Here is a 20,486-nt window from a genome sequence, read left to right on the forward strand (position 1 = left end):
GTCTCCCGGATGCCCTGCTTAGGGATCGAGTCCACAACCCAGGTATGTGCCCTGACCAGGAATCGAACCCGCGTCCTGTTGGTGTACAGGATGACACTCCAACCACGTGAGCCACCCAGCAGGGCAAGACTTAGTGTGAGTGTATCAGCTGCGCTTATTCTCTTGGCTCATGTGTCATTCCTTCAGCTGCCGGGCGGCAGGGGGTCCTGGGCAGCGCCTCCTGCTCTGTCTTCGGGGTTTGCCGAGCTCCATCTCATAGAGACATGGGTATCTTTTGAGAGTTCCTCTTGTCCCCACACAAGCTGGAGGCCTCCTGCCCACTGCCTGCCTGAGCCCAACACGAAGCCATTCCCCGGGGCTCTGGCCAGGTCTGAGGAATGGTCCTTGCACCACCACGCGGCTCTTGGTGCGAGAGCGGCGTTGATTCCTGCCCGTTTAGTGTCTGAAGCACCAATTTCCTAGTAATGGTTCTAAGTGCACAGAAAGTAACCGTCGACTCTGTTATGTAAGCACTTTCCAGAGTGAAGTTGGCTGCAATCGTCAGGAAGTTCCGAGAAGCGAGGCGGCAGCTGCTGGCAGTGTTCTTAGCGCAGATCCCGGGGGTCCGCCTCCCGGGCAGTCGGAGCGACGGGGCCACCTGAGCAGCTCTGTCTCCGAGGTTCCGTCCTCGTCACTCTGTCTGCGCCGAGGACTTGTGTCCAAACAAATCACTTCTGCCTTCTACCACCTCATTTCTGGTACTGTTACCACCTACAGACTTCAAATTCTTAATCTTGTCCAGATGCCAAAGTTTTATCTTGTGCCCCTTTTTAAGTTACAACTTTTTTCTTTAAATAAAAGTGATAGCCAAATTTTCTACCTACCATACTGTATTTTCTTACCAAGGCTAACATCTTATAAATTCACCTAATTCTCTCAGGTACCGTTCTACCCTGAGTGAGTCAGGTTTAATTTTCCTTGAGGGGTGAGTTGTAAGGAGACGGATGGATTGCACCGGGAGCCGAGGCGACCTATGTCGATGCAAGCTCTTCGGGGTTTGGTCTGCAATCCCTTCACTCACAAGTTTCTGTTTGCAATCAAGGGCTCTCACCCGCCTCAGACAAGGACCGGGACTTAGTCACATGCCCACAACTCGAGATGAGAAGTCAGCGGTGGCACGCGCACCTGGCAGTGTTTTTACCAGTATTACAGGGCAGCGTCCTCTTAGGGGAGGCCCCGGACGGGTGGGTGCCTCGGTGCCTGCACTCTGCACGCTGTCAGAGGAAATGACCTGGAGAGATGTAAGCCGATGCCTCTTGGAGTCTGCAGGGCCCTATCTCACGGGGGGCGGGGGCGGGGGGTAGCAGGGGGACACAGCTGCTGGCAGGACGGGGCTGCATTCGACTATAGGCGATTCTGGGAGGAGGTAGAACAAGAACTGTGAGGGAAGACTCCTGTCAGTTTCAGCAAACATTGAGTATTTTGAGTTTGCAATAAAACACACTCCCTGATGAAATCGATGCCATCACATATCTGCAGGGTAATGGCCCTTCCAGTGCGAGTTGAGGTCTCCCAGGGACCGTCCCCGGGACTGCAGAAAGAGACTGCACCCTGGGCTCCCAGGAGCAGGTAGACTCCAGGGAGAACAGGAGCCGGCACACCTGCCCCTCCTCCCACAGGCCCGCAGCTCCTCACTGGCCCTTCCCCAGGTTTGAAATGATTTTGTGGCAAAGTTGCGCCACCTTGTGGCCTCATTGGATTCAAGCGCTGAAATGAGTAATGTTGACCCCAGCATCTGTAAGGACTGTAAACACACTTCAGTCCAGCAGGTGTGGCTCCGTGGTTGAGCACTGACCTACAAACCAGGACACATGCTGGGGTTGCGGCTGGATCCCCAGTGTGGGGTGTGCAGGAGGCAGCCGGTCAGTGATTCTCTGTCATCATTGATGCTTCTGTCTCTCTCTCTCCCTCTCTGAAATCAAAATAGCTTCCATTATATAAAAAGCCTGTGGTTGTCACGCCATCATGCCGTAATGACCCATCAGCAGGAGGCTGCGTGCGCGGGGACTTGACTCTGGAGGACTTGACCTGAGGCGCTGGTGGATTTCTAGGTCCCGCCGGGGCGGCGGGCGGGTTTCTGGGTCCCGGGTCTCACGCCATTTCGCACCCTGGGCTCCTAGTATTTAAATAAAAACACTCTTCAAAACACAGTCTCCTTAGTAGAACGCCCCCTGCATCTACTGGATCACATGGTGCTAGACTGGGAACCCGTGAAGAGAGGAAAAGCGATGAAGACGCGGGACCTGAATTCATGCGGCCTGTTCTGGGGGACGACACCCCTCCTCTTTGCTGGGAGAAGAGGACCGTGTCGGGACAGGAAGACCACGTCCCTCCGTTACCAAGCAAGTCACAAGTCCACGCTGAAACCAGGAAAACCATGTAAAGGGCTGAAGGACTCGCAGGGCACGCAGCTGAGATCCTTGCAGCATTCGGGAAGTGGCCCCCCCACCCCACCGGGGAACAGAATTTCCTCTCCTGGGTTCCCAGCCAGTCCCATCACAGGGCGGGCAGGCCTGCTCCGGCATCTGTGTGCCCACCCTGCCAGCCTGGGCAGCTGCCCCGGGACTCCCTCAACAATAACGGAGTTGACACCAAGACTTGTTTTCTCCTACAGCGAACCCTATGGCCACGGGGAGGGGTTATGTCTCCGCTTCTCTGCTGTGCTCTCCTGTTGCTCATGCACGCATGCTGGAAGCACCTGCTGAGTTTCTGTCACGTGCCAGGCCCTGTGCCTGGGGTTGGGGCCTGGGCGCGGTCAGCAGTTGAGCGGGATGACTGACTGGCCAGGCAAGTTGGCTGAGCAGCTGGGGGTCCGCTCGGGATGGACAGCAGTAGCAGGGCCCAGGGCAGCAGTGCGGCCTTGTCTCAGTAGGTCCGGAAGGCGAGGGGAGACCCCCAGGTCCAGGGGAGCTGGCCGGAGTTGGGTGGGCCAAGGCGGTGCAGGAGCAGGATTTCAAGCTCCGAGAACCGAGCTTCAGAGGCCTCTTGGCGGGATCCTGATTTCAGCCTCTCGGCGGGTGGTCTGGCCAAACAGGTGAGTCTCTGCATGTACATTTGTGTGCAAACACGTGTTGTGGGGAGAAAGGTGTGGTGCAGCCCTAGCCAGTTCGCTCAGTGGATAGAGCGTCAGCCCCCGGACCGAAGGGTCCCGAGTTCGATTCCGCTCATGGGCACGTTCCTCGGTCGCCGGCTCCTCCCCGGCCCGGGCCCCGGGCAGGGTGCATGCAGGAGGCAACCAATCGATGTGTTTCTTTCACACTGATATTTCTCTGTCTTTCCCTCGCTCTCCTACTCTCTCAAAACCAATGGGAAAATATCCTCGGGTGAGGATTAAAAAGGAAGAAAGGGAGATGTGGCACAGGAGGCTGGAGAGAGGAGCTGGGCAGGTTATGACCGGCTGTGCATTTATTCTGAGGAAACGAGGGACTCGCGGGAGGTTGTTAAGCAGAGGCGATGAACAGTTAGTGACCACAGCTGCCCGGTGGAGATGGCCACGAGTGGGGCCAGGATAGTGGAGTTGACATTGGCCACTGCCACGTGGCTGTGTCCCCGAGGACGGGGCTGCGGGTGATCCTCGCAGTTTGCTCGTCTGGAAGGAAGTGTGAGGACGCTGCTCCCTCTCTGTCCTAGTGGGACACCCCTCCCCTGGCCTCTGGTTGTCAGAGCCGCTCACCCGTGTCTAGGGGTGACGTCGGTAGCAGAAACACTGAAATGCCGTAAACAATTCTATGGAAAATGAGAAGCGTCGTTAGAACCAGGATGTGTTTTTCTAAAGGTTTGTCTCCTCACTTTTCACATCAGTCACTATCCCCAACTTCGCCTTTCCGCCCACACCCTGACAAGCAGTCCTGCCCACATGCCGCTTCCCAGATCCTTGGCAACAGACCTGCTAATAGGCAACCGACTTGCTCGTTCGCAAAGCATTTGGGTCCTCAGCCCTTAAGGAAGAAAAGCTATTGTGTTCTTCTCTGTACCAGGATTTGCTGTCATGTCCAGAGAAGTGATGAAGACAAGCTGATGGGACAGCAAACGGCCAATGGTTAGACATTACATATTACACCCACCCCACACGCCTGGGCTCTGCAGGCCAAGGCTCTTCCAGCCCCACAGGGGTCACTTCGTGTCATGTCACTGCAGAGTGTTTGGCCCGCTCGGCATTTCCACCAAGGCCGTGTGCGATCTCAGCGCCAGGAGGAGGAATGATAAAGGTTCTCTATCGCCTTCTTTCAAAACCCTGGAACGCAGCCACCGGGGAAGGTTCCCGCACACGGTCCTGTTGTCCCTCTTAAGAATCCTGGGGGATCGGTGCCCTTCCACCAGTCAGCTGGGGCAGGGCGGTGGTTGGTGTGCGGTCCCTCAGGGCCACAGCTGCAGGCGGGGATGGAGTGCTGGTCACCTTTGGGGGTGCGTTTACCTGCAGAAAGGACCAGCCTCTCCAGCTCCCACTCCCTTCTCTGGACCTGGCTTGGACTCGGGGCTTTCCTGCGGTAGGGGGGCCTGGGGGGGGAGGAGACGGGAGGGGCTGATTGCCCTGCAGGCGACAGTCTCCGCACCCCCTCAGCTCCGCAGGCCTGGACGAGAGGAGCAAGGTAGCCAGCCATTCAGGGCGCGGGCGAGCAGGATCTCACACGCCCTGCCTCTCCCACCACTCGGCACCTCCTGTTGGTGCCGGCGCTGCCTGTGTTTGCGAAGGCCACGGCTCTGGCAGGCTCCCGAGCTGAGAAGCAGGAAGAGGATGAGGAAGAAGCTAAGAGATCTTTTTCTGGGTTTGTGGGCACGAGATACAGACTGGCTGAAACAGCTCACTGGGTTGGGAAGGGGGGCCGGATCCAGAGCAGAAAGAATGCACCGTGAAACAGCAGTGGTTCTTCACCCCAGACCACGCGCGTCCCGGGCACTGGCAGTGGCAGTCCGCCCGCAGTCCGTGGCGTGCGGGGCGGTCCCGCATCAGCCCCACTGAAGCTCAGCGCCGGGGAGGTGCAGGCCCGCGTCCTGGGTCATCTGTAGTGTAACCCGTGTCCTGTGTTGGATGACACCTCACTCACCGCATGGTGCCCACTCCTCAGCATTGAACTCGCCAACCGCGCGTACCTCGGGCCTGAAAGAAGCCCCTTCCACGCGTTTTCCCGTAGAGCACGTCACAGCTGCCCGCCCTCAGGACACGGGACGGGGCCTGGGCAGGGGGGACGGGCCGTTGGAACAGTGAAGTCACCAAGAGGCGCGCACGACTGCGGAAGCACGGCCCGCACAGACACGGGCAGGGCCCCTCACACGCACAGGTGAAGTAAACGGAGCACAAAGTTTACTGCTGGGCAGCAGCGGGCACCGCGGAGGGCGGAGAGCCTCAGGCCGGCGGGCCGCACGCGCATGCGTGCGCTGCGAAGGTGGCCGCTCAGGACGCGCCGGAAGCGGGGGACCCGGATTTCCGGTCGGCCCGGGGGGCTTTCGGTTCCGGGTTCTCGGCGGCCGGGCAACGAGTGTCGGCCGCTGGGCCCGGAGCGCGGCCATGGAGAAACTGCGGCGGGTCCTGAGCGGCCAGGATGACGAGGAGCAGGGCCTGACCGCGCAGGTGGGTGCTGGGCCGGGCTTGGGGGTGGGGCGGGGGGCCGGGCCCGGAGGTGGGTGCTGGGCTGGGCTTGGGTGTGAGGCGGGGGGCCGGGCCCGGGGGTGGGTGCTGGGCCGGGCCCGGGAGTGGGGCGGGGGGCCGAGCCGGAGGTGGGGCGGGGTACCGAGCCCGGAGGTGGGTGCTGGGCCGGGCCCGGCGGTGGGGCGGAGGCCCAGGGGGTGGGGCGGGGCCTGCACTGCCCGCACCTTGGTTGCGGGAGGGCCTCGCCTGTCCCGGAGGGTTTGGGCGCCCAGGCTTTCGTGGGTGTGCGGAGGCGCTCTGAGACACGCCCCATTGGCCTTTCCGATCCTGAGGGGCCCGTTTGCTGCCCGTCTGCCCCGCGCTGCCCCTACCCGCTCTGCCCGGGTTCCTGCGGCGGCGCGGGGTCTGCGCTGGGGGCTGTGCGGCGGAGGGGGGTGCCGCGCGCCCAGACCCTAACGTCGCCTCGCCTCCGTGAGCCCGGAATCAGGGAGCTGCTGCGAGGGGGCGCTGTCGGTAGGAAGGAGGGAAGCTGCTGAACTGAAGTTGCCTGATGGGGCAGAGCCTGATAAGAGATTTAAAATCCTCGTGTCCACCTCCCCGCGGGACTTGATAAGGTTACTTCCTCTGTCGAGAGAGTTAAAAATAGGAGCGAAACTGCTTCCCAAGTGTTTTTTGTGAGCTGCATGCTGACCAATTCCTGTTTGCCTGTCACAGAACTGGGGCACTGAAGGTCCAGCAGGATTGTGTCAGGATGTTTGTCTGCCCCCTTACCTGTCCTAAGTCCCTTCCTTGTCCTGTCCGCTCAGCACATCCGGTGGGCAGGGTTTAGAAACTGTAAGGCAAGCATCTGCTCTCAGGGAACTCTATAACCAGTTTGCATATCAGCGGTAATGCAAGAACCCAGTCATAATAGGAGCAATGCCAGCGTGGCAGGGACGTGCCACCAGCTCACTTAGTGAGCTGTGTGCCCCACTTCACGTGCTAAGTCTCCGCTGTACATGGGCCATGGCCACAGCCACACGTGACTATTGACACTTGCACTAATGGTAGTGACAGCGTTACACCTGCCACCCTCCAGGTGCTCAGGAGGCACATGCGGGGGGCTGCGGCATCGGCCAGTGGGTGAGTAGCACACCCCGTAGGGTGTGCCCGTAGTGGAGAGTTCTGTTGGGCCGATCTGCTCTGCACCTTGGGGACCTGGAGGTGATGGAGCCGCTTGTCTTGAGCCCACAGTCTAGCAGGCGTCCTCAAACTACGGCCCGCGGGCCACATGCGGCCCGCCGAGGACATGTATCCGGCCCGCCAGGTGCTGCTGCCTGTCCTGCTTAGCAGCCGACGCGTCCCGGGCCCGCAGTGCGCATAGGAATTTGTTCATAGGTTTTTTTTTTTAAACTATAGTCCGGCCCTCCGACGGTCTGAGGGACAGGGAACTGACATTGCTGAGGACCCAAAGTTTGAGGACCCCTGGTCTAGAGGGAGGAGGTAATGGGGTGCCTTAGCTGCTGCTTTCTGTTGTGGGCTTGGGGGAGGATGCAGAGGAGACCTGGAAGAAGCCACTGGAACGCTGTCAGGAGCTGATGGAGGGGAGTGATTGATTGTCAGGTGGGGCGGGAGTGTGATTGGAGTCTCGCTGCTCCTTGGGATGAAGGACAGGAAGTTGCTGTTGCTCTGGAGGGTTCTAGTCCTGGGAGGGGTGAGGCGTGGAGCTCAACGGGTCAAGGAGACTGTGCCTGGCATGTGCCAAGGAGGGTGTGCCCACTGGGCCTTCCCAGGTTGGCTCTGTGGAAGCCAGGATCTGACAAGGTAACAAGCGCCCGTTTCTGGAGAGCGAGTGGAGGAATGACTGGGGGAGGTTTGGTAGAACGAGGGGGAGGGGCTCTCCCTCTGTGCACCCCTGCTTCGTTCAGGTCCCAGGAAGGCCTCTGAGAGTGTCCATGTCGCCCAGGTTGCATCGGAGGGGCCCCCTCCCTCCTGCTCCCCACCCTCCACCTGCTGAGTTTCTCTTCACAGCCCCACTGCACCTGATGGCCCTGGTGTGGCACTTGCTGTGTGAGGACAGCGGCCTCCTGGGTTTCCCAGGGCCAGGAGCTCAGCCGAATTGGGAGAGGAGCCAGTGAAACAACAAGCTGAAGTAGAAGGGCCACCTCAGCCTGCTGCCTCCCCGGTTCCACTTTCCCCAAGCGATGGGCACTGGCCGGGGTCCCGGGAGGTCGGGGAAGACATGGGTCATCTCACTGTGGAGGGAGGAAGCCCTGACAAAACCAAGTGGGCAGTTTTATGAACCCTGAGTCAGGGGGGAGGGGGAGTGGGTCAGAGAGGAGAAAAGTATCTTCAGGGTCCCCTTGCCCCTGTGAGAGGCCTCGATGGCTCGATGGGAGAGGAGCTTCTTTGCCCAGGGCTCAGGTGAAGAGACCCAGGCGTGAGGGCGTGGGGCTGAGATACGGAAGGGGCAGGAGGGCCAGCGCCCCGTCCTCCGCTGCAGCTCCTTGCAGACGCCAGGTGTGCTGTAGGCAGGGCAGCCTCCCCCAGCACTCGGAGCAGGCACCTGGGAGCACTCAGTAGGAGATGCGTGGATGGGTGGGTGCGTGGGTGGGTGTGTGGATGGGAGGGTGGGTGGGTGGGTGGATGAGAGGGTGGGTGGGTGGGTGTGTGGGTGATGGGTAAATGGGTGGGTGGATGCCTGGGTGGGTGCGTGGATGAATGAGCTAGCCGGCAGAGGCTGGAGGGTGGAGTCAGAGAAAAGTTCTCCTTGTTAAGATGGAAAGGGCTTCAGCAGGGCTCAGAGGTGGGGGAGGTGGTCTGGGGGAGGACAGGGCTCAGAGGTGGGGGAGGTGGTCTGGGGGAGGACAGGGCTCAGGGTGGGGGAGGTGGTCTGGGGGAGAACAGGGCTCAGGGTGGGGGAGGTGGTCTGGGGGAGGACAGGGCTCAGAGGTGGGGGAGGTGGTCTGGGGGAGGACAGGGCTCAGGGTGGGGGAGGTGGTCTGGGGGAGGACAGGGCTCAGGGTGGGGGAGGTGGTTGGGAGAGGACAGGGCTCAGGGTGGGGAAGGTGGTCTGGGGGAGGACAGGGCTCAGGGTGGGGGAGGTGGTCTGGGGGAGGACAGGGCTCAGGGTGGGGGAGGTGGTCTGGGGGAGGACAGGGCTCAGGGTGAGGGAGGTGGTCTGGGGGAGGACAGGGCTCACCACTGGAGGGAGGGGAGAGGCCGGTCAGTTTCCTGTCAGTTCCCTGAGGGCTCCAAGGGGTTGGACCTCAGCCTGGGAGCCCGCGGTGATCAGGGCAGGGGAGGTTCTGGAGCGGGCTCGCTGGTTGGTAGCAGCTAGCAGTGGGGCGTTCCCACCATGGCCTCCGTTTCCAAGGCGCGGGGAGGCTGTTAGCGGGGAGGCTGTTAGCGTGTGAGCCTTGAGTGAGGGGTGGGCCGGGGAGAGGGCCTGTGCCCTGCGCTCACTCCCACGTTCCCTCTCATGAGCGCGGTGGTTTTGAAAGAGGACTTGTGGGAACACTGCACCGTGTGTTCATTAGCTGCGGCCACCGAGTTCCCTTTATTCAGGTGGCCGGGAGCGAGGCGCTGGCCTGCACAGCTGTGCCCTGTGGGAGCGCCGACCCCCGCTTCTCCCCGCAGGAAAGCAGCCGCGGCTCCCGGGCTGCGGTGCACTCCTCCCTGAAGCCGGTGCTGCGCTCTTTTCCCTGCTGTGTGATGGCCACGCGCTGGCCCCGGGCTGTGCCACGTGCACTGCGGCAGGAAGGGCTCCTGCTCCCCACCCCCCCCACCCCCCCAGGCCCACTGTGACCAACAGCATGGGGGGGGGGCACAGGGGGGGTAGGGCAGGGCCCGAACTGCATGCCCAGCCATCTGCTGGGGAGGAAAGGTCGCTGGGGTCCTGGTTTTCCCGGTGTTGCCCGTTGCTAGGCACCATGGGGGGATTTCCCTGGGTGACCTCTATGCCTATCCTCCCCGCTCTGCTGCTGTGGGTCTAACTGCCTGCTCTCTGTGTCACGGGGAGACGGAGAAGGGAGCATGCCTACGGCACACAGATAAGCATGTGGGAGGAGTGACGGGCTGTGGCAGGTCAGCAACTGACCGTACCGAGTGGGGTGGGTTAGACTCGCACAGAAGTAAAAACGACGCCTTTCTTCTCTGTGACGCCTTCTCACGTGATTGTGGGCTCACACTGACCGTTAGAAGTCGTTCTTACCTAGGTACTCCCGTGTCGGTCGGAACAAGTGGGTCGTCTTCGGGGTTTAGTTCATTTCGTCCCCGTGTGGTTAGACATACTTGATGGGAATTCTTCTGGGTCAGAAAGAATGAAGTTCAGATGGTTTTATAGGCAAGTTCATTTTTGTTTAAAATCCTGTGACCGGTTTTGCTATAAACAGATGACATTGCTGGGTACAAGAATGTCTGAATTAAACAAACATTTAAAAAATATTTAAAGTGGGTTAAAAAGTGCCCTACCTGGTGTGGCTCAGTGGGTAGAGCGTCGGCCTGCAGACCAAAGGGTCCCGGGTTCGATTCTGGTCAAGGGCACGGACCTCGGTTGCAGGCTCCTCCCCGGCCCGGGCCTGGTCAGGGCTCGTGCAGGAGGCAACCCACCCATGTGTTTCTCTCCCATCCGTGTTTCTCTCTGTCTCTCCCTCTCCCTCCCACTCTCCCTAAAAACCAATGGAAACACCCTCGGGTGAGGATTAACAACAAAATAAAATGGGTTAAAAGTGACGGGTGCTACTTTGACGGAACCCTTATTCAGTTATTTTTATCTACTTTCATGCTACATAAGGATTCACAGATTGATGGACTCAGGTAAGGACGTAGCCAAAGGTATTTGAGCTTTTGCATGTAAAACTTTGTTTTTACCTCATTATTCTTGGGAATACATCATACGCAGTCTTGTTTTTAAGTATGTGCTGTAATGTCAGTTAGACGTTTCAATGTCGGTGTGTAAATTCTTACGTGTATCTCTAGTTTCTTGGAGCTGTTGTCCTGTCCCCGCCTTATCGGGAAGCTACGTGTTACTAGTGCCCGTGGTAGCCCGAGTGTGCCCGCTCGTGGTCACTGCATGCCGCCCTGTCCTGCTTTACCGCGTGCCCTGGCGTCTCTGCTCTCCCCACGGCTGTCAGCCCTTGCACAACGAGCAGGAACCGCCAACCTTTTGGACCTCACGGGCCGCCAGTGGTCCGCAGACCCCCCGCTGGCGACGGCTGCTCTGGAATAAGTAACTGTTCACACGGTTTTTAATGCTGGTTGGGCGATCCCCAGCCTCTCCTGAGCTGTTGCAGTGAACACTTTACAGTGGAGGTTGTCAGTCAGGTGCAGACCCTGCTGCTGGCTGTGCAGGTCCCCATCATCAGGCCGGTGTGCCCCCAGCCTCCAGGCTCTGAGCCGCTGGTGGGAGAAAGGTTCCAGAAGGCCGCCCTCTCCAGCCCCTCCCTTCCCGCAGGGCACCTCATCTCAGCAACCTAGACAGGTGCCGGGAGGCGGGGGGAGCCTGTGTACCAGCCTCAGCCTTGGTCAGCAGTGTGCCCGTCGTGTTGCGCCTTCCCTCTGCTTCTCAGGCACCCCGTGCTTTATCACCTGTCTGACGCCTGCTGCCATCTTGTCCCTGTCAGAGAGATGTGCTGTCTCTAACCGGAGCACAGTCCTGGTATCACACCTGCCCGAGGTGCCAGCGGTTCCCCAGGGCCGCCTGGTCCCAGACCCCCTTCGAGCCTCCCTACCATCGTGGGTCCTCATGCTGTGAAACGACACTGCCGTTGGCACAGTGACACACACGCGCACACTGGGCTCGAGGGAACCTCGCCCTGGGTTTAGTGAAAGAACCGGGTGGTGTGTGGTGGCCCGAGCGCGTTTCTGATCCCTCCTCCCAGGTCCTGGACGCCTCCTCGCTGAGCTTCAACACCAGATTGAAGTGGTTTGCCATCTGCTTCGTGAGCGGCATCTTCTTCTCCATCCTCGTGAGTGAAGGCGAGGGTCGCGTGGTCTTTCTGCTCTGTGGCCGCTTGGTGCAGCGAGCAGCCTGCTGTCTGGATGGCTCTGAGCCCGATGGGACCTAGTTAGTCCTTGGGGCAGAGATCGGTGCACAGACGTAGAAGTTAATATTGGGGGCTACGGATTATTACTTCCTCAAAGTTAAATAAAATCAAAGGAGCTGCAGAGTCAGTAATTCAGATGTTACCTACCTTTTTAACTCACTTTAAAAGGAGTTTAAGCAGACTGAGATCTACCCACACGTATAAAGGAAGTTGTGCTGTGGCTCAGTTATCTGTACCTGTGATAGACCCAAGATTCAAATTAGCAGGTAACATCCGAATTAACTTTTAAAAATGACATGGGGACTGTATCGCGCGCACTTATGCTTAAAACTCACACGTCACGTGTGTACATCCCTACTCCGGTAGCGCATTTCACGTGAAGCCATCACCGAGGGAAACTTACGTAACTCTCCCGTCTTCACGCAGGGCACTGGCCTGCTGTGGCTCCCCGGGGGCATCAAGCTTTTCGCAGTGTTCTACACCTTCGGGAACATTGCTGCCTTGGCCAGGTATGTGCAGATGTTCGGCTTCGCAGAGGCTTTATTTGCTGTCGTCATCAAAAGCTTCCTTCCTAATAAACACCTTCCTAGTAGGACGTATTTCTGTGGCTCTGACACTCCGTGAACTCAGCCACAAGTCCGTGTTCGTGTGATGAGTATGTACTGACTCCTGCTGCGTGTGGTGGGCCAGCTGCCATGAGAGTGTTCCTGGTAGGAAGAGCCAGCCCTGGGGCCCCACTGTGTGCTGGGGCCTCTTCTGCCCCGTGTATGAGGTGGCACTGCTATATGAGGCCCCACTGTGTGCCAGGGCCTCTTCTGCCCCGTGTATGAGATGGCACTGTTATATGAGGTCCCACTGTGTGCCAGGGCCTCTTCTGCCCCGTGTGTGAGGTGGCACTGCTATATGAGGCCCCACTGTGTGCCAGGGCCTCTTCTGCCCCATGTATGAGGTGGCACTGCTATATGAGACCCCACTGTGTGCCAGGGCCTCTTCTGCCCCGTGTATGAGGTGGCACTGCTATATGAGGCCCCACTGTGTGCCAGGGCCTCTTCTGCCCCGTGTATGAGGTGGCACTGCTATATGAGGCCCCACTGTGTGCCAGGGCCTCTTCTGCCCCGTGTATGAGGTGGCACTGTTACATAAGGTCCCACTGTGTACCAGGGCCTATTCTGCCCCGTGTATGAGGTGGCACTGTTACATAAGGTCCCACTGTGTACCAGGGCCTCTTCTGCCCCGTGTATGAGGTGGCACTGTTACATAAGGTCCCACTGTGTGCCAGGGCCTCTTCTGCCCCGTGTATGAGGTGGCACTGTTACATAAGGTCCCACTGTGTGCCAGGGCCTCTTCTGCCCCGTGTGTGAGGTGGCACTGTTACATAAGGTCCCACTGTGTACCAGGGCTTATTCTGCCCCGTGTATGAGGTGGCACTGTTATATGAGGCCCCACTGTGTGCCAGGGCCTATTCTGCCCCGTGTGTGAGGTGGCACTGTTATATGAGGCCCCACTGTGTACCAGGGCCTATTCTGCCCCGTGTATGAGGTGGCACTGCTACATAAGGTCCCACTGTGTACCAGGGCCTATTCTGCCCCGTGTATGAGGTGGCACTGCTACATAAGGTCCCACTGTGTGCCAGGGCCTCTTCTGTCCCATGTATGAGGTGGCACTGTTATATGAGGTCCCACTGTGTGCCAGGGCCTCTTCTGTCCCATGTATGAGGTGGCACTGCTATATGAGTCCCCACTGTGTGCCAGGGCCTCTTCTGCCCCGTGTATGTGGTGGCACTGTTATATGAGGTCCCACTGTGTGCCAGGGCCTCTTCTGTCCCATGTATGAGGTGGCACTGTTATATGAGGTCCCACTGTGTGCCGGGGCCTCTTCAGCCCCGTGTATGAGGTGGCACTGCTATATGAGGCCCCACTGTGTGCCAGGGCCTCTTCTGCCCCGTGTATGAGGTGGCACTGCTACATAAGGTCCCACTGTGTGCCAGGGCCTATTCTGCCCCGTGTGTGAGGTGGCACTGCTACATGAGGCCCATGTTCAGCTGGGATTGTGCCTAGTGAGTGATGGACGGCCTCCTCCAGACAGGGCTCCAGAGCCCAGTGCCTGCACTTATGTCGCATGGGAGACTCGGGTCCCTCGGTGCTCAGGAGAGCTGCGCCGGACCTAGAGACCGGACCTAGAGACCGGACCTAGAGACCGGACCTAGAGACCGGACCTAGAGATCGTTAGGAGTGGACGTCAGGGCCGGCCTGGCGCCACCTCTCAGCACCCGTCTCCCCCACAGCACGTGCTTCCTGATGGGCCCCTTCAAGCAGCTGAAGAAGATGTTCGAGACCACGAGGCTGCTCGCCACCGTCATCATGCTTGTGAGTAGATGCGAGACGGCGGCGGCGTCTGTGGAAGGACTTGTTGCGTATCATCTCACCACCGACGGCCGTCTTTCTGTCAGCCTCTCGTCCCGTTTCCCTTGCTGCACGTGATAGTGACCGAGGCCGTGCGGGTGATACAGTGTCACCCACAGGATCGGCCCAGCGTGCAGCCCCAGGGAAGGGAGGCAGACTGCTGGTGTCATGGTCCAGCCCCGAGCGTTCTTGGGGGGCTGCTGTGGGCGCTCGTGGAGGGGCTGGCGGCCTCGGAGCCTCGGGGAGGCTGGCAGTCGTCAGTGGCCTGTCCCCTGGCGCCGTGCCGCCGTTGGCTGGCTGACACTCACTCCCAGCAGCAGGCGGCACTAGCTGTGGGCTCTGTCCCTGCCATGGGTCCCGCTGAGTTCAGGGCTCTCCTGTCTTTGGATGTTTGTTAGGAACATTTAGCTCTCATCGTCATGCCTGTGCGGTGTTCATGGATCGTCGCTTTGGGTGTGAGGGGCAGAGGGGACCCGCGCCCCTCTCCGCCGAGCCTCAGTCCCATGTGCTGTCCTGCGTCTCCCGCAGAGCTCTCCCCCTTAAAGCTGCTGAATGGAAATGTTAGCGCAGCTGCTTTGCCCTTTTAACTCTCACCTAGCTCTTTAGACCCCGTCTTTGTAGGTTCGCACGTTAGGAAATGTTTTCAGGGTAAAGTGTCTTCTCCCTCCTCCTGACCAGAGAAAAGCTTCTTAGCCCAGTTTTTTATTTGTGTCCTTACTCAGCTTCATCATACTCGTTACATTGTATCCATTGTGTTCCATTGACCTCCGGAGAGGTCAGCTGAGTCCTTTGGAATTTCCTGTGCCAGCTCCTGTGGCAGCAGGTGTATGACACTGACCTCTGTCCGGGAGACGGAGGCGTTACCTGCACTGTTAGACTCCGGCAGGCCCACATTTCACTCAGATGTCACCCGTTTGATTCTGTCCAGGGCACCCGAGACCCGAGTGGCAGGGCCGAGAGCTGTTGAGACAGTTAGAGACCCAGCCCTTCCCCAGGGCCTGTCCGTGACTCCTCGGATCTAACTCTGGTGGTGACCTGTCAGCACCCTCGTCGGACGCTTTGCACGGCCTCATTTGCTGCTGACAGGATTGTGCCTCACGAAGGTGAAGACATGCTGACACTCGGCACCTTCTGAGTGCCGCCCCCAGCACGTGACGGACACGCTCCGATCTGTTCACTACAAGGAGCAGGTGGGCAGCTGCTGTCCTTTCAGAGAGAAGTGACCGAGGTCCAGACCAGATGACTGACAGGCCACCCGGCCAGTGGGCGTCAGAGCTGGGCTCTCGCCTGGCTCCGCCTCCAGACCTCCTGCCTGTCCCTGAGCTGTCACTGGCCCTCCTTGGGCCCCTGCCTCCTGGCACAGGGTGGGCGTGATGAGCCCGTCTGCGGGAGGCCCCTGGGCTCCCGTGTGGCACAGCTGTGCTAACACCGCTGGCGCTGCTGGTCCTGAGCATCAGCATGAGCAGGTGTCCTTAAGAGCAGCTTTGTCACTACGTCACTCTGCAGACACTCTGTGGGCGCACTCGGCAGAGGATGTTCCGGGTGCTTCCGGGGGCAGGGAGCATGGTGGTCATCGCCTTTGGGGTCAGTTGCACCGCGGACTGCAGAGCGGGCGCCTGGCTGCACTGTGCTCTGTGGTGGCATCCATGCCAACGGGTGGCGACGTGTGCTTCTCGTCCGGCTGTGCGAGGGCGCGCACTCACCGCTCTCTCCTCCCCAGGTGTGTTTCGTGCTCACCCTGTGTGCTGCTCTGTGGGTAAGTACGTGGGCCACGCCCGCTTCCCACTAACGGGTCCCTCAAAGGAGCTCTCGGGCTGCCCCTTAACCCCACCGAAGAGGGGTGTCCCGAACGTTACGGGTGGTGACAGGCCTGCTGTGGATTCTGCAGCTGAAACAGGCAGGGCTGACGGGTCCTCACTGCGGCCAGGCCGCTGCCCTCGCCCCGGGAGAGCTCCTGACACCACATCCCGGTGATGGGGGGAAACAAACGTCTTAACGCTCTTTGCGTGTCCCAGAGGAAACGGCTTTCCGGTTTGGGAATGGGCTAGCAGCCTGTTATTTATAAGCAGTAGATTAAATGAAAAGTAATAAATGACAATTAAAAACGGACAGGGGATTCTAACAGTGGATCATTTAAAAAACCATGGAAACTTTATTATGCGTTATCCCAGAGGATCACAATAAAAGGCAGTTTTCCTTCAAAAAATAATTCAAGAAAAGGGGCAAGTGAGACTGAGTAAGATCCGTAAGTCCTACGGAGGGTTCAGCTCTACTAGCACCGAGGGGGAAACGGTCACGTGACTCCAGGCCCTCGCCATGCAGAGGCGGCATGTCGGCTCAGTGCCAGGCGAGTGGAGGGTTGAAATCAGTGGATTCAGGTCGTTGAGTTTCGCATCTGCTGCCGCGTCACCTTGTCGTGCTAACCCGGTAGATGGAAGGGGGAGTCACAGGTGGTGAGAAGGTACTGGAAAAGCTCTTCACTCGCTGTTTCTGTTCCCTGTGCCAGTGGCATAAGAAGGGGCTGGCCCTGCTCTTCTGCATACTGCAGTTCCTGTCCATGACCTGGTAAGTCTCGCCCGCTGGGAAGTCCGCGCTCCCTGCGCCGTGAGAGCACCTGCTCTGAGCTGGCCTGGAGGCTGTGGGCGCTCGGCTGGGGTGGGAGCGTGTGCCTCGGTGGGGCCAGGCCTCCGGAGCGGTCCGCTGAGTGCGTCTGCAGGGGGTCCCCTGGGACTTCCCGAGCTCAGTGGTGACTGCAGGCGGGCAGGGAGGGTGTGTGTGTGTGTGTGTGTGTGTGTGGGTGTGTGTGTGTCATGGCGGGGGAGGGGGTCTTGTGTGTGTGTGTGTGTGTGTGTCAGGGCGGGGGAGGGGGTCTTGTGTGTGTGTGTGTGTGTGTGTGTCAGGGCGGGGGAGGGGGTCTTGTATGTGTGTGTATGTGTCAGGGCGGGGGAGGGGGTCTTGTGTGTGTGTGTATGTGTCAGGGCGGGGGAGGGGGTCTTGTGTGTGTGTGTGTGTGTGTGTGTGTGTCAGGGCGGGGGAGGGGGTCTTGTGTGTGTGTGTGTGTGTGTGTGTGTCAGGGTGGGGGAGGGGGTCTTGTGTGTGTGTGTGTGTGTGTGTCAGGGCGGGGGAGGGGGTCTTGTGTGTTTGTGTGTGTGTGTGTGTGTGTGTGTGTCTGTGTGTGTCAGGGTGGGGGAGGGGGTCTTGTATAATCACACCAGGGTGCCTGTACTTGTCCTCTGAGATGTGAAGGAGAAGTGATAAGACATGTAGCTGACGCTGCAGGAGTCCACGGAGCGAGGCCGTGTCACGCTGAGCCCGAGGGTGCGGTCTGCCTCCGGGTGCTGTGCCGCTGGTTCCCGCTGATGCCGACTCCCTGAGGACCCGCAGTGGGAGCAGCTGTGGTCCTGCTCCCTGTGTGCCAGGCACGCCCCTCCCCCATCCCCCGTGGCCCTGAGCCTTCATGGCCTGCGCCGCACCCGGTCCAGCAGCGGCCCAAGGCCCTGCGATGAGGGGCTGGCAGCGCTCTCCTCCCGCACTCCGCGTCTGACCAGGGGGGTTTCCACGCCCTGTCTTTACCGCGGGGTTTTCTTTTTTCCTTCCCGGGGTCAGTGAGCCCCTCCCTGTTTGCTGTTGCCCAGCCTGGGGTCATCTTTCTTCGGCCCGTTTCTTCCTTGCCACCCGACAGCGCACCGTCAGCGAATGTTAAACGCACCGCCCTGCACTGCAGAGCGGCCTGTGAAGAGGTTCCGCTCTCAGTGAAGTAGAGAGAATTTCACAGTGAATTCGCCGGTCATTTTCTGTTAATGTTGCTCTTTACTTCATCAGCTGTATTTAACGATTGACTTATTTCTAAGGGAGAATGTACTTTATTCTCAATCATTTGATAGTTTCTGTTCAAAATACTAGAAGCCCAGGGCGTGAAATCGCGTGGCCCCACCCACCCACACCGTTGCTCCGAACTTGGCAGCCCCGCCCACCCCCTCTCAAAGTCCGGGATCCCTCAGGGGATGTCCCCAGGGAGCGGGCCTAAGCCGCAGTCTGGCCTCCCTCTGCGGGAGGCGACCGGCTGATCAGGGCAAGGCGCCAGCCCCATCACCCCGCTGCTGCTGCCACTGCCGGCCACCACAGCCAAGGTGTTTTCATCAACACGGACTCCAGTCCCTTCACCACGAAGAAATGACAGCTTTCTTCAGGCATTTTCAAGATGTGTCTTTCATAGGATATGACATTTCTTTATTTTTTTATCCTCACCTGAGGATATGTTTCCATTGATTTTTAGAGAGCGGGGAAAGAGAGAGGGACACTTCGATTGGTTGCCTCCTGCATGAACCCTGACCTGGGCCCCGGCCAGGGAGGAGCCTGCAACCTAGGTACATGCCCTTGACTGGAATCGAACCCGGACCCTGCGGTCAGCAGGCCGAGGCTCTGTCCACTTAGCCACACCGGCTAGGGCAGGCTATGACATTTCTTAGCCCCTCCAGCAGCGGACCTTCGTTTTTCCCTCCAGGAGTGAGGTGGAAAAGCCTAGATCACCTTCTTGGGTTCTTATTACCCAAGCAAGTGGCGTACTGCGAGCTTAGCCAGTGAGCGGTCAGGAAAGGTGTTTCCTCTGCAGCCCCGAGCAGAGGCAGGACTGCTGGGGGCCGGGCCCCCCTGCGGGTTTGTGTCTCCGCTCCGGCCCCCTGCGTGGTGTTCTCTCCGGCTCCGGGGCCAGGTGTGGGCCGCCCTGTCTGTTCTCTCGGGCTCTGGGCCCGCGCCTGGCCCCTCCTCCTGAGCTGGTCGTGACCGTTACAGCGTCCCAGCCTAATTTGCATATTACCTCTCCCCCCCCCCCCATATATATATATATATATATATATAACGTTAAAAGGGTAACTTATTACAACAGCTCAGACTGGAGCAGGCGTGAGGCGCGTAGAGAGTTGGGGGCTCGGGAGGGTGCGGGGGCCCAGCCGTGTGCGTTCACAAGGCCCAGTGGTGCTGTGCTGCTGGTCCGGGTCACGCGGGGGGAGGCCTGTGCCGTGCGCTGCTGTACTGCACGGGCGGGAACGGGGCGGGCGAGACTGCGTTTCAACAGCCGCCCTTTCTCTTGCAGGTACAGCCTGTCGTACATCCCGTACGCAAGGTGAGCTCGTTTGAACCCCTCCGTGTCTGGTCCTCCGGTTAGCTTTGCAGAAATACACCAGTTTTAGTAGTTTTTACAGCAAATGGTGACTTAAAAGGCTGACTTTCTTCCCAAAGGAAGCGGCATTCTAAATGGGATGGCTAAAGAGAAGTTTGTGTAGGGGACGCGTTGTGAACGTGTTGGCGGGGAGGCTGGGAACGGACTCCTGCTTGGTCCGTCGCCTGGACCTTTGCTGCCATCAACTTGGACGAGGGCTTCTGGATCCTTCCACAATGGCAGATATTCCTAGATAGGCCATGGAGACTCCAGCAAAACAAATTCTATTTTTTTTTAAATATATTTCATTGACTTTTTACAGAGAGGAAGGGAGAGAGAGAGCTAGAAACATCAGTGAGAGAGAAACATCGATCAGCTGCCTCCTGCACACCTCCCACTGGGGATGTGCCTGCAACCAAGGTACATGCCCTTGACCGGAATTGAACCCGGGACCCTTCAGTCCGCAGGCCGACGCTCTATGCACGGAGCCAAACCGGCCAGGACAAATTCTTCTATTTTCTTAAAGAGAAGTTAGTGAGAAAGCGAGGTCTGACACGTGAGTGCAGTTCTAAGCCGTAGGAATGTCTGTCCTGTGGTCAGAGGTCGCGGCCCCTGCAGCTTCCAGAGCCGTGCGCTTGCTGTGGCGGGGGGGAAGGCAGACTGCGGAACCCTGCCTCCGGCTCGGGCAGCTCCGTGGGGGCAGCCTTGCTGCTTTGTAAGCCGGAGCGGGTTGTCTGTGAAAAAGCAGGAAGCGGTAGCCTAGTAAGAGGGGAGAAGGAGGCGGGCGGATAGCCCGCGCCCAGGCAGGCTCTGACCTGGTTCCTCCCCCCCAGGGACGCCGTCATGAAGTGCTGCTCTTCCCTCCTGAGCTGAGAGCCGGAACCCAGAACCCGCACAGCCTTTGGAAGTGGCTGTGGGTTTGGTGGTGTTTCCTGAGCCGGTGACCACCCTCCCGCGGTGCCGTTCAGCACACGGAACCCGCAGCCGAGCAAACTGTGACGCTCCCGTCGCTGTGCTTTCCCCACCGGAGGCTGATCGTCGCCATCGTGAATGCTTTGTGTCCGCTTCCTTAATCCTTTCTAAACCGCATTTGAGTTGTGAATATTCAGGGATAAGTCTCCGCTGCATGAACCTTTTTGGCTTTCCTAAAATGTCAAGATTTAAAAATACTTTAAATGTGAAAGTTTTTACTTTAAAAATTACTTATCATATGTAATAAAATAATATATAAATATTTACAATTTCAAAATAAGCCCATTCTTGGATCAAATTTA

The 20,486-nt window shown here is 58.8% G+C and overlaps 1 protein-coding gene and 1 long non-coding RNA gene across 2 annotated transcripts; one reads left to right on the forward strand and one right to left on the reverse strand.

The window, feature by feature from the left end:
- Positions 1-841: 841 nt before the first annotated feature.
- Positions 842-5,396, reverse strand: LOC308246071. The gene is made up of 3 exons (XR_013960367.1): positions 4,454-5,396; positions 3,926-4,053; positions 842-3,765 (listed from the first exon to the last, which is right to left on the reverse strand). It is a non-coding gene; the product is annotated as an uncharacterized lncRNA (long non-coding RNA).
- A 50-nt stretch (positions 5,397-5,446) lies between these two features.
- Positions 5,447-20,454, forward strand: SFT2D1 (SFT2 domain containing 1). Its single transcript, XM_080663993.1, has 8 exons — positions 5,447-5,608; positions 11,488-11,574; positions 12,079-12,161; positions 13,937-14,018; positions 15,775-15,810; positions 16,561-16,619; positions 19,147-19,176; positions 20,046-20,454. The coding sequence occupies exons 1-8, from the start codon at positions 5,546-5,548 to the stop codon at positions 20,083-20,085; spliced, it is 480 nt and encodes a 159-aa protein (XP_080520119.1). The 5' UTR covers positions 5,447-5,545; the 3' UTR covers positions 20,086-20,454.
- Positions 20,455-20,486: the final 32 nt, after the last annotated feature.

Source organism: Plecotus auritus, assembly GCF_963455305.1.
Source record: "Plecotus auritus genome assembly, chromosome: 4".
In the NCBI taxonomy this organism is placed as follows: domain Eukaryota; kingdom Metazoa; phylum Chordata; class Mammalia; order Chiroptera; family Vespertilionidae; genus Plecotus; species Plecotus auritus.